The following is a 12,830-nucleotide window of genomic DNA, read 5'->3' on the forward strand; positions in this document are numbered from 1 at the left end:
GTCCACGCGGCCTCCCAGTGCCCCCAGAAGCCGGTTCCCTTCTCAGAGGACCCACCCCACCTGGAACTGCACAGTCACGGGCCCTCCCACCCCCCACCCCCCACCCCCCATCCCTGACCTGCGTCTTCCTTGCCCCCCACCTACAACTTCCTAATGTATATAAGATGCACTTTTTTTACACTATATATGTATCTTTTGGTCTATTGTCTGTCTCCCTCCACAAGGTCTGGGGTCTCTGCTTTGTGCCCCGCTGCACCCCCAGCTGCACCCCCAGCCTCTGGCACCCAGAAGGTGCTACAGGGAAGAAACCAGCCCTCCATGCTCAGTCCTGGTCTCATCCCATTGGATCATCACGTAAACGGTGGAGGCCCCGGCTCGGCCTGGCCACCTCTGAGGCATGAGGTGGGCACTGCTGGCCACATAACCCTGCCCCGTGAGCGTCACGATCCCCCAGAACACCCTTCTCCATCATCCCCCATGTTGCACTGTCCAGAGTCTGGCCCTGCCACCAGACTGTCGGCTCACAAGGCCTGGCACACAGTGGGTGCAGGAAAAACAGCTGGGGCACACAGTAGGTCCTCAGATCAGTGTTGGAGGCATAACCCAGTCTTTCAAGCAATGCACGTGCCCAGGAGGCGAGGCGCCCAGTGGTCACAGCCGGGCTCGGGTCACGTGAGCCCCAGCTCTGCAGAGGCGCTGAGCGACCTCAGGACCAAAGGCAGCCCTTACCCCACAGCCTTGCCCACTGGGCCCTCACCTCTCTTCCTGCCTCCACCAGCGCCCAGGAAGAGGGCAGCCTACAGCACCTCCATCACCCCCATCGGGATCACAGTCATCGCCAAACACCGTCATCATGAACCGCACCCTCACTTCGCCTGCCCACTCACCTGGCAGCTCGGGGCACTCTGTAAACACACTCTGTCTGTCTCACTTGCTCTCTTATCCTTGCTATTGCAAGGAGGGGTGGGCCACCCCACTTGGGGGGAACAGGGGAGGGAATGACATCAAGAGGCAGCATGTCCAGCCTCCCCTGGTGATCCAGTGGTTCCCTTGTGAACCCAAAGGAGACACCGGTTCCATCCCTGCTCCAGGAAGATTGCACATGCCTCAGAGCAACAAAGGCCCATGCTCTGCAACTCCTAAGCCCGCGTGTGAAGAGCCCATGCTCCGCAACAAGAGAAGCCGCTTCAGTGAGAAGCCCCCGAGCTGGGATTGGAGAGTAGCCCTACTCACTGCAACCAGAGAAAGCTGGCACAGCAATAAAGACACAGTGCAGCCAGAAATGAATAATTAAATAAAAAAAAGATGCGGCACATTCAAGGCATCCGAGGAGTTCAGGAGGCCCTGCCCGAGCAGCACCGACAAGTGCTGGGCAGTCTGCCTGCTGGCCGTCTCGGAAACGGAGGGACCACGGCCACCCACACTCCGTGATCTTTGAGCCACTTAATCCTCCGTGTCTGTTTTCTCACAGGCTCCTCTGTCGTTTCCTCTGTGCCTGCCTAGGGTGCTCGTCCAGGTGACCCACCGCCGGGTCCTGCTCCCCAGGGTGGGGACGCGTGTGTGAACACACACGTACACCCCACAAACACACACAAGCCCCTCCCAGAGCCTCATCTTCTCCAGAAGACCCCAGCCCATCCTCCTCCTCCTCCCCAGAGACCAGGACCTCGGAGCTGCTGGCCTGGAGGGGCATTGCATTTTGAACCCTGGAACTTTTCCTTTTAAATGCAAATGCCTAACCCCGAAACAAGCTTTAACCACAGAACTCCACCACTGCTCTGAATGAAGACTCCAGGGACTCGGGGCTGTTGCTGAAAATCACTCATCACTCTGCTCCCATTTTAAGGGGGTTGAGAGAGGAGCAGTGATTGTCCCAAATCACCAGCAGGTTGGTGACCAGGTTCCTGGCTTCTGCCGCACCCCGCAAGGAGAAGGCAGATGGTGCCACCCATTGCAGGGGACCAGGGCTCCCAGGGGACACACCCGGGTGCTCAGGGCTTTCTCCTTTCGCCCTCAGAGCCCAAGGTCGCATGGCTGAAATGAATGCCAGTGCCCAACAGACAGTCACCTGCTTGAAAGGGAGAAGGCCAAGGGCAGCTGGGGAGTCGGGGAGGGGAGTAGGCAGTTTTAATGAAGGAGACTTGGGTGATGCCGACCTGGCTGAAGTTAGGCCCAGAGGACGCCCTGGCTGACCAGAGATGATGCTGGGGTCGTGGCTGGCCATGAGGCATCAGGGCAAGAGGCAGTGGTTGGTGGTCCCGCCTCCCACAGCCCACTGTTGCTGTTTAGCTGCTAAGTCGTATTTGACTCTGCAACCCCAAGGGCTGTAGCCGCCAGACGCCTCTGTCCATGGGATTTTTCCAGGCAAGAATACAGGAGTGGGTTACCATTTCCTTCTCCAGAGGATCTTCCCCATCCAGGGACTGAACCTGTATTTCCTGCATGTGTCTATATCGGGACTCCCTGTGCGAGAGCGACCAAAAATTTTTTTTATTTATTTTTTGGGGGCTCCAAAATCACTGCAGATGGTGACTGCAGCCATGAAATTAAAAGACGCTTGCTCCTTGGAAGAAAAGCTATGATAAACCTAGACAGCATATTAAAAAGCAGAGGCATTACTTTGCAAACAATAGTCCATCTGGTCAAAGCTATGGTTTTTCCAGTAGTCATGTATGGATGTGAGAGTTGGACTATAAAGAAAGCTGAGTGCTGAAGAACTGAAGCTTTTGAACTGTGGTGTTGGAGAAGACTCTTGAGTCCCTTGGACTGCAAGGAGATCCAACCAGTCCATCCTAAAGGAGATCAGTCCTGGATGTCCATTGGAAGGACTGATGCTGAAGCTGAAACTCCAATACTTTGGCCACCTGATGTGAAGTACCGACTCATTTGAAAAGACACTGATGCTGGGAAAGATTGAGGGCAGGAGGAGAAGGGGACGACAGAGGATGAGATGGTTGGATGGCATCACCGACCGAATGGACATGAGTTTGACTAAACTCCAGGAGCTGGTGATGGACAGGGAGGCCTGGCGTGCTGCAGTCCATGGGGTCGCAGAGAGCAGGACCGGACTGAACTGAACTGTGTGAATGTGCCCTAAACATTCCTTGCTGTTACCAGATACTAACACAAGGTGGCGGCCTGGTCAAGAGCGAGACGAGGGTCGGTTCAGGTGGTCGGCGCCCAGGGCTCCAGTGATTAGGCGCTCAGTGGCGAATGCCTCTTTGCAACCCCATGAACTGTATCCCGCCAGGCTCCCCTGTCCATGGGATTCTCCTGGCAAGAATACTGGAGTGGGTTGCCTTGCCCTCCTCCAGGGGATCTTCCTGACCCAGGGACCGAACCTCGGTCTCCCGCCCTCTGACATTGCAGGTGGATTCTTTACCAGCTGAGCCACCATGGAAGCCCATGGCTCCCACCTGCCTCCTACCTGCCCCTCCCCCCCGTCCCTATCCGAGGACTTCCCCAGGCCCCGAGCAACGAGGAAGTGCAGTGCCAACTGGAATCCACTTTCCTAGCTCCTGCCAGTCTTCCTGTAAGCTGCCACTTGCTCTCCGAACACCCAGACGCCTGCTCTCCAAGAGAACACTGTCCACGTACAGAGGAGACATTTAGGACATCTTGGTCCAAAGCCAGAAGAAGCAACTTGGGCTGGCACCCACTGGGTGCCACTGGGAGGCTTCACGGATGGTAGAATCACTCCACGCATTCAACACGTTTCCCCAAGCCCCTCCTGTGTGCCAGGCACGGTGCTGGGACCTAGTACTCCTGCAGTCCATGGCAGTCCTCTGGGGAAGAATGGGTGTGACCCCACTGGACCACCGAGAAAACTGAGGCTCGGAAAGGACATGTGACCTGCCCGGCACTGGGCAGTTGACCAGGGGTGGCGATCTTGACCCCGCACTGTGCTGTCGCCCCAGGAGGGCCCCCAAGGGACGGTTTGCCTAGAACCCTGTGGATCCATCCTCTGTGAGAAAGTCTGGGGCTGGGGGGGAGAGGCCGGAGCCACAAGCCCTGATCCCAGGACCCCGGGGCCTTCCTCAGCCCCAGGTGTTACACTCCCTGGGCACAGAGGGACTCGGGGCTTAACAGGTACTCAGAGCTAGGGGTTAAAGCATATTATACTCCGTGAGTCATCTTCCAGGTGTGTGACCTCGGGCAAGCTGCTTAACCTCTCTGAGCCTAAATTGCCCCTAGTGAAAAAGAGCTAATGCTAATACCCATCCTATAGGGTTGTGGATGGGATGAAGTGCTTGGCATGGCAGGCGGGAGTGGGGACCCCATAACCCTCCATACCCGTGGGCACTGCCCACAGTGAGTGACCCAGGGCGCTGGAACATGGGTGGATTTTCTCCCCCGCCTGGCCCCCCCAGGGCCCAGCCTCACCTCTGGCAGGGCACGGCAGGCTGGCGTTCTCTCCTGCTACCCTCTCCAGCAGGCCACTGGTCTCATCCGTCCCCCAGTGTGGTGGCTCTGGTGGGAGGTGATGTGGCCACACTCACACCCCTAAACCCAAAGCCTGGCACTCCCCCCAGGATCCCAGGGCCTTGGGGGGAGGGAGCGTTCCCTTCAGAGCCTCAGCTGGAATAAGCGGGGCAAGCCCTGCACCCCAGCCCTCAGCCTCAGGGCCAGAGGCGTCAGCTCACCGCCCCTCCCCCCCAGGGTGGTTGGAACAGCCTCTAGGGCCACGCGCAAATCCCCCAGGCTCGGGGGCTAAGCTCGGGCATCCGGCCCCTCCAGCAGCAGCTTTCTGCGTGTGTGTGTGTTTCAGATTCATCAGAGCGAACAGGCTAACACCAGGGATCCAGAACTTTCTATGCACCAGACACTTCACACTCATTCTCGCACTGACCCCTCACATATTATTGAACACATTTTATGGGGTCAGAGAATGTAAATGACTGGCCGATGGTTGTCCAGCTGAAAAGTGGGAGAAGCTGGCCCCAGGCCCAGGCGTCTGCTCTTCAATCAGCAACCCCAGGGCGCCTGCAGCCCACCCCGGGGAAGGAACCCCGGCCCCACAACCCAGGGCAGGCAAGAGCTGCCTGATGCGGCCTCAGGTCTGGGGGGAAGAAGGAGTCCAGCAGCTCAGAAGCCCAGGCGGCTGCAGGGGGCTGCAGAAGATGGGGGGGGGGTGGTCTGGGGAGCTCCGGGGGTCGGGGGCCACTCACCCAGCACCCTGAGATCCAGCTCCCAGGCGTCCACCCCGGCGCTGCTGGACGCCTCGCAGCGGTATGTCCCGGCGTGGGAGGTTTGGATGGCCGTGAAGTGGACGGAGCCCTCAGGCCCCTCGCCCTGCAGGGCCACCCCATCCTTGGACCAGGCCACCCGGGGCTCTGGGTTGCCCTCGGCCACGCAGTTCAGGTCCACGGCTTCTCCCACCAGCACCTTCAGGACCCGCGGGCCTGGCTGCACCTGCGGGGGCACTGACAGGGCGACGGGAGGTGGGGGGGGGAGGTCAGGGCAGGGGCACAGGCGGCGGGGAGGGGCCGCAGAGCCCAGACCCGCAGGGCAGGCCCGGTCTGCTCGGGGCTCCCTGCATCCTGGATGTCACCAACCTGCAAGGGTGCAGGGGTGATCTGAGGCCGACCGCTCCTGGTTTCTTGGGAAACGACATCAGGACACCTTGTGTGGACCACCCCCCCCAAGCATGAGTGCCGTCACCCTTTTCCCGAACAACCGAGCTCTCACCAAAGCATCGCTCCTCCACGCTGGGCTTACTTCCCCACCCCGCCCCAGCAGCCCCCACCCACCCCCAGGCTTGCCCCCAGCACCATGTGAGAATCACCAGCTCGGTGTGGGATGGGGGCACCGAGGCCCAGGGGGCAGCAGGCACAAACGGGGGGCTTTAAATCCTAGCCATGCCCCTCGAGGTCACAGGACCTGCATTGGCCGGGGCCTCAGTTTCTCCTCCTCACAAAGTTGCCCCGGGTGCAACAGGACACGGCATCAGAGCGGCCAGCATGGAGCCTGGTCCACAGCGGTGCCTAAAACACAGCGGCTTAGACCCACTCTCGGGGTTCCCAGCTCGCTCTTTTCCTTTCCCTGGGGTAGGGTGGGGTGGGGATGAGGGAGATGATGGGTTTCATTTCCAACACATTTTCTGTTTTCAAGTCACTTCCCCATCCTCCATCCCAGTTGGCCCCTCCCATGGGTGGGTGATGCCATGCCCATTTTGCAGATGAAGAAACTGAGGCTCAGAAAGGTTATGTGACTTGACCAGAGTCTTCCACTCCATATCTGCTCACAGGAGCTGGATCAGCCCCAAGCCTGGGTCTGGATGAGCAGGAATGCAAGAGGTTTCCATGCAGCCAGACTGGGTGAGCCTGGGAGAATTCTCAGAGACTTGGATAAGTGTCCTGCGCCCTCAGGGGAAGTTGAGGACACCCACTCCCTTCCCAGCTTCAGAGGAGGAGCCTGAAGATAAGACCATCCATGAGAGCTGGCCCCTGGGCAGAGTTTGGCTCCCCCAAACCCAGCCCAGAGCCTCGCTGTCCAGAAGCACAAGGGTGGACAAGGTGCCCACCTCCCCCCCGAAAACACTAACAGTTTCCACTGTGCTGAGTACCGGAAGTCATCAGTACCCTTACTGTGGGATAGGCGTTATTGCCTCTACTTTGTAGATGAGGAATCCAAGGCTCAGAGAGGCCAAGCAGCTGGCCTAAGGTCACACAGCCGGTCGGTGGCAGAGTCAGCACTCAAGCCCAGCTCTGTTCATCCTCCCGCCCCCCGCTTCCCTGTTTCTCTCCTGAGCTGTGCTGCATTTAGTCTCCCAGTCGTGTCTGACTCTGTGCGACCCCACGGACTGTAGCCCGCCAGGCTCCTCTGTCCATGGGATTTCTCCAGGCAAGAATACTGGAATGGGTTGCCACGCCCTCCTCCAGGGGATCTTCCCAAACCAGGGATTGAACCCAGGTCTCCCACATTGCAGGTGGGTTCTTTAACATCCAAATCACCTTCTCTCACACGCTCACGTGAACACACAGCGAAGCTTTGAGCCCCTCCCTCTCTGAACCTCAGTCTGTCCACCTGTAAAATGGGGAGTTAAGCCTAGAGCAGGGGTTGGCTCTTTCTGGAAAGGGCCAGAGAGTAAATATCTTAGGCTCTGCAGGCCAGATGGTCTCTGTCTCAGCTACTAACTTTGCCATTTCAGCGTGAAGGCAGCCACAGACGCTATGTAACCGAACGTGTGTGGAGGCGCGCCAGTGAAGCTTGTATTAATGGACACTGAAGAACTGAGCTTCATATAATTTTCATATGTCACATTATTTGTCTTTTCTCCCCCAATCATTAGAAAACGCAGACATCATTCTTCACTTGTGGGCCAAATGAGAACGGAGTGTAGGCGAGAAGTGGCTAAGGGCTGTGGTTGGTGGACCCGGGTCTCAGATGACTCACTGGGGCTCCTGGAGGTGACAGGCTCCCCGCCTCTTTGGTGGAGTGACTCCACTGCATGGCTTCTGTGAATGGGACCTGGACCACCCAGGTGAACGCCCACTCCTGGGCCCCCACCTGGGCTGGGACCCAGAATCCCCTCCGTGGGTCGCCCTCCCAACCCCTAAGTCCCTGCCGCCTTGGAGTCCCACCCCCGGTTCTCAGGGGGGGAGCTCTGAACAGCCTGTCTGAGCTCAACCAAGGGGTACAGGAGAGGGGAGGAATAGGGATGGGGAGAAGGAGAGACAAGACTCAAGGAAGGAAATAGGGTAGACGGAGCACACGCTGGAAGGCCATGAAAAGGTGACAGAGCCTGGCATGGGGATGGGGAGGAACACAAAAGGCCCGAGAGAGGTGGGGGCAGGGGGCACGTGGGGAGACGGAGGCTGCCAGCCAGGGCCCTACCTTGCACCCTGAGGATGTAATATTGAGTAGCGGACCCGGCAGGGTTACTGGCTGTGCATTCATAGAGGCCGCTGTCACTGACCTGGGCCTGGGCCAGATGCAGGGAGCCCGGCAGGAGGAGGTGGTGCCTGAGGAAATGAGGGACACTGGTGAGACCCCAACCAACCCCGCATCTGCTGGCAAGGTCTCAGGACCCAGCTGCCTCCTCCAGGAAGCCTGCCAGGACTGAGGCAGTATCCACCACCCACCTTTCACTGCCCCCCGTGCCCTGCTTCCAGTTCCCCAAACCACCAGGCCAAGGCCAGGTCCACTCCAACTGGTGTAAGAGACAAAGAACATTAAGCTGGGAGTCCGCTGGCTGGGTTTGACTTTGAACTCCAATTTTGAGCTGGATAAAGCAAGTCTCTTCATCTCTTGGAACCTCTGTTTCCTCATCTGTAAAATGGGTACATTAAGGAGTGCTGTGACTGGGGCTGGTGAACAGATTCCACGTGGGCTCAGTCCACGGCCCAGCACCTGGTCTCCAGCAACTCCTCCTCTTCTAATGCACACACCTACCATCTCTCATCCCTGTCCTGAGAGGGGAGGCCTCACCTGGAGGACCCCTGGCTTCCAGGGAGAAGCTGCAGGCCAGAGGCCCTCTGCGTCTTGGGGTCAGATTCACCCAGACTATGAACACAGTGCTTTTTGGTGTCCAGCTGTCTGGCGCTGTGCTGGGCTCTCGGGAGGAAGCTGTGAGGTTCCCCCATCACTGCCCTCCCCACTCCAGCCCACCTGCTGAAGTCACCTGGCCCCCAGCCCACAGAGATCTGGGACCCTCAGCCAGGCTCCCGCAGCTGGACTGGACCCCAGGGGATCCCCGCAGACATGATATCACTGGCCCATATGTGCTGGCTCCGTGTAGCCCCTGCCTCCATAGAACTGGGAGGGCAGCTGCGGCCCCTGGCCCCAGCCGGCCCCGAGAACAAGCAGCCAGCATAGCGGTGGGGGACCCCCAAGGGCCAGTCCCTCCTCCGCCTGTGCTCATCAGGATCCAGCTGAGCGCCAATCCGTCCCCATTCCCCTCTCATTGAGTCTCAGATTCTTCCTATGCAAAACAGGGATGACAGTAGTCCCCCATTTACCAAGCAGCTTCAAGCAAAGTACTGGGCATACACTTGTCCACCAGGTCGATATTGTTGGCAATTCACTTTCTGTGCAATCTCGGGCCACTAGCTTTGCCCTGTGGGTCCTCTGTCTCCCCATCTATAAAGTGGGGTTGTAATCCCCTCCTCTACTTTGCCCTGAACGTCCAGCGGGCACCTGGGCCAAGTCCTCTGAGGACAGCTGGGAGTGATACACCAGCTGGCAGTCTCTAGAACCCAGGCACCGGGCTGGGGCCAGCTGGCTCCTACCCTGTTCTGCCCTGCGCTTGCTGTGTGACGTTGGTTAAGTCACTTAGCCTTTCTGTGCATTGGTTGGCTCCTTTGCAGGGCAGGGGGATATAAGACAGAAGTGGTGCTTCTTCCTCATGGGGTTGTCCAGAGACCTGAAAGACCTAATTCACAACACGGTGCCCAGAGCAGTGTGAAAGTGTGCTAGGTCGCTCAGTCATGTCCCACTCTTGGCGACCCCATGGACAGCAGCCTGCCAGGTTGCTTTGTTCTTGGAATTTCCCAGCAAGAATACTGGAGTGGGTAGTCATTCCCTTCTCCAGGGAATCTTCCAGACCCAAGAACAGAGACACACTCAATCAAGGTCAGCTGTTACCATGGTGACGACAGTGTGTCCATTACAATATGCAACATAATTTTGCATTGTTTAAAACTCATATAAATGGCAACGTGTATATGTATGTGGGTCCAATTCACTCATTTTTCACTGTTGCATACTAGTCCTCTGTGTGAATTTACCACACTTGATTAATTAGTTCTCCTTTTGGTGTACATTTAAACATCTAGATTTTTTTTCCTTTCCTCCAGCCCTTTTTTCCTTCCTTGGTTCTTTCTTTCACCACCAGAGTTCTCTGCATACTGACGTACATGTCCCCCACGCACAGGGGCTGGCCTCCTGGGCCACACGTGGGCTCGCACACCATCAGCTCTCACAGAGGCCATCACTCCCTGCTGCAGGGCAGGGCTTCTTATCAGAATTTTCCAGCCACATGTGAAACATACACATTCCCAGGCCCCAGCCAGATTTGGGAGGTGGAGGCTGGAATCAGGGTTATACCAAGACCCTCTGGGGTCCACCCTTTGGGAGCATTGCCCCGGGACACAGGGAAGTGCCCCTGCCCCCCAGAAGTGACCCAGAGGAGCGGACGGGAGCCGGGCTTTGATGGCAAGTGCCATCACCCCCACCCATGACCTTTGGGCCAAGGACTCCCTCTCTCCGAGTCTCAGTGTCCTCACCTGGGGTCACAGCACACGGCTCATATGAAGTGACATGACGCACACAAAGTCCATGGTCCCTGGGACATAGGAAGTGCTCCCTACACGATCCTGCTGTTAGTAAAAAATCCACCTCCAGTGTGTCCATGTGCTCGCTTCCAGCCCCCAATCAGTAGGTCCCTTGGTCTTTCAAAGTGGAAGAAAAAGGAGCAAAAACACCACACAGATGTCTGTTTGTCCCAGTGACAAGTAAACACTTCCCCTGTGCAGCTCCACTCCCCTGGCTTGGCTTTTCTCATCCACCGTGGTCGTGTTCTATTTATTTATTTTTTTTTAATTAGGTTAAATAATGTCAACATCCAACAGCATGAGCCAAATCAGTGTGAGGTTGAAACATACACACTTAATCACACTTGGGGCGGTGACAAGGCTCCCTCGGGGACTTTGCTGCGAACCTCGACTAGCCAAGCAGGAGCCCCTGGGCCAGTGGAAAGACGTTTAGGCTGAGCACCAGAGTTCTGGATCCAAGGTCCCATTCTGCTCTAGACATGCTGTGCCACCTCAGACAGGGCAAACAACGTCTCTGAGCCCCAACTTCTCCATATTTGAAAAGGCAGCTCTGGACTCCTTTTATCTTAGAAGTTGCCTTCTAGTTCTTCTAAGAACTTTAGAGACTAAAGGACCTCTTGCTCCCTCCCTCACCAAGCCCTTAAAAGGATAGGAAGTCGGAGCTTCTGGGAGAAAAAAAAAAAAACAATAATGAAAGAAATTTCCAAAAGTGGAACAATTCTCAACAATAAAAGAGGCCTCTTGTCTTTCTCATGATGAGCCCCAGGTCATTTCCTAGAAAGGGAAGGCTGCTCGCTATATCACAGAGGAGGAGATGGAGAGAAGGGAGACTCCACCTTATAGAGATGGTCAAGCTGAGACCTCTAGAGACCCCTCCATCGCAGCCTTCACCACACTGGCTTGTGACCACCTGTCACCTGCGGGCCCTAAGAGGACACATTTCCATCTGCCTTATTTGCCTTTGTATCCCCAGAACCTAGCCCAGACCTGGCACAGAGCAGACCCCACTCAGACCAGACTTAGGACAAAGGTGTGGGGCCTGGGATGGATCAGAGAGGACCTGGGGGCCTGGGGGTTCCAGGGCAGCCCTTCTGAACCACCCAAACTCCATGCCCCTTGCACACTCTCTCTCTTTCTCCATGTTCCCAAGGATCCTTGAGGTTTGGGGGCTACAACCTCCAGGCATGGGGGTGGGCATGGGCAGGGGCGAGGTGGGAGGAATTGGGGAGAGGGCTGCCATGTGCCGGGTGCATGTGGTGTAATTAGCAGCAGACTCACATCGTGGTGAGAGCAGCCAGATGGCTCCAAGTGGCGCCCAGATGAAAACGCAGAGAGGTTCGAGGGGAATTTCCTGTTTATGACATGCACTGGACTTCAGCCTTGGCTGCTGGCTGTGAGGTACACAGCCACGCAGATGGTGGGGGACGGTGCGGGGGAGATCCACCTACCCTGCCGGGTCTCCCTGGCCCTGAGAGCTCCAAGGGGGACGTACCTGCCCGGAGAGACCAGAGGGCATTGGGTAGAAAGTGCAAATCCCAGGCCACACCTTTGCTGCAACCCAGCTAGGGGTCTCCTCTCCAGGCAGCTGCCTCTGCTGTCCCAGGTGGACCCCTGCTCTCACACAAAGGCTCCTGGAACCACGATGGCATTTATCACCCTTGCAGCTGCCTGTCGTTCTCTGATGGCTCTGTGGGGGCAGGGGCCAGGTGTGCCCAGTTTCCTGCCATGTCCCTGGCCCTTGGCACAGGTGCTGGCCCATAACAGGTGCTCAATAAATATTTGATGGCAAATCCCAACTGTCCCTGTCCACACACACACACACACACACACACACACACACACCCCTTCCCACCTTTGCTCACAGTGTTTCCCACACCCCATCCTGTCTTAGCACTGCTCTCCTGCCTCCCAGATCCCCTTCAAGGAAGCATAGCCTCCAGCTCCTCCGGGAAGCCTTCCCTGATGAGACCAGGCAGGTGAGTTATACTTCCCCTGCTCTGAATTCTATGGAGCCAAGTTCTGCCGATTGCTCGTTTATTCATTGATTCACTCATCTGCCAAAGAGCCACTGGGTTCAAGGTGGTCCAGCCGCTGCTGTGGCGGAGTGGATGTCGCCTGTCCCCAGGTTGCTGGGAGTCTGGGTGGTTGGTTTCCACCCAGTCCCTCTTGCTGGATCCCATGCTCATTCTGCTGCCCTCGTTTCTAAGCAGTCCATCCAGCCTTCTCTGCGATCAGAGCCTTCTGGGAGGAGGTTGTCAAATGAATGAACAGCACCACTGCAGAACCGAGCCGGCCAGAGGCTGATCCTCAGCCACAGTGCACAGCAGAGCTGGGCAGCGCCCAACAGATGCCCACCGCATGTCACTAACATGCTGGCCACGCATCTGCTGGGCCAGGGCATGGTCTGAGCCCGGGGGCAAGGACTGTCCCCCTTCCCCCCTCCCAGCACCACTCAGCCTGAAGAGCGCCTTCACCCATCCACACTTCAGGCATATCATAGACCTTTGTAAGGAAGCTCCAAATGGAAACCACAAGCTGGAACAATTCAGCAAGTGG

The 12,830-nt window shown here is 57.2% G+C and overlaps 1 protein-coding gene across 5 annotated transcripts in view; it reads right to left on the reverse strand.

The window, feature by feature from the left end:
* Positions 1-12,830, reverse strand: part of HMCN2 (hemicentin 2) — a 177,547-nt gene that overhangs the window by 87,985 nt on the left and 76,732 nt on the right. For all 5 annotated transcript variants that reach the window (XM_061154405.1, XM_061154403.1, XM_061154404.1 and 2 more), the window contains exons 23-25: positions 7,837-7,964; positions 5,169-5,423; positions 4,384-4,470 (exon numbers count right to left, since the gene is read on the reverse strand). In XM_061154405.1, coding sequence (XP_061010388.1) covers positions 4,384-4,470; positions 5,169-5,423; positions 7,837-7,964 — 470 coding nt within the window. The remainder of the gene's footprint in view (positions 1-4,383; positions 4,471-5,168; positions 5,424-7,836; positions 7,965-12,830) is intronic.

This window comes from Dama dama, chromosome 11 (assembly GCF_033118175.1).
Source record: "Dama dama isolate Ldn47 chromosome 11, ASM3311817v1, whole genome shotgun sequence".
Taxonomy (NCBI): domain Eukaryota; kingdom Metazoa; phylum Chordata; class Mammalia; order Artiodactyla; family Cervidae; genus Dama; species Dama dama.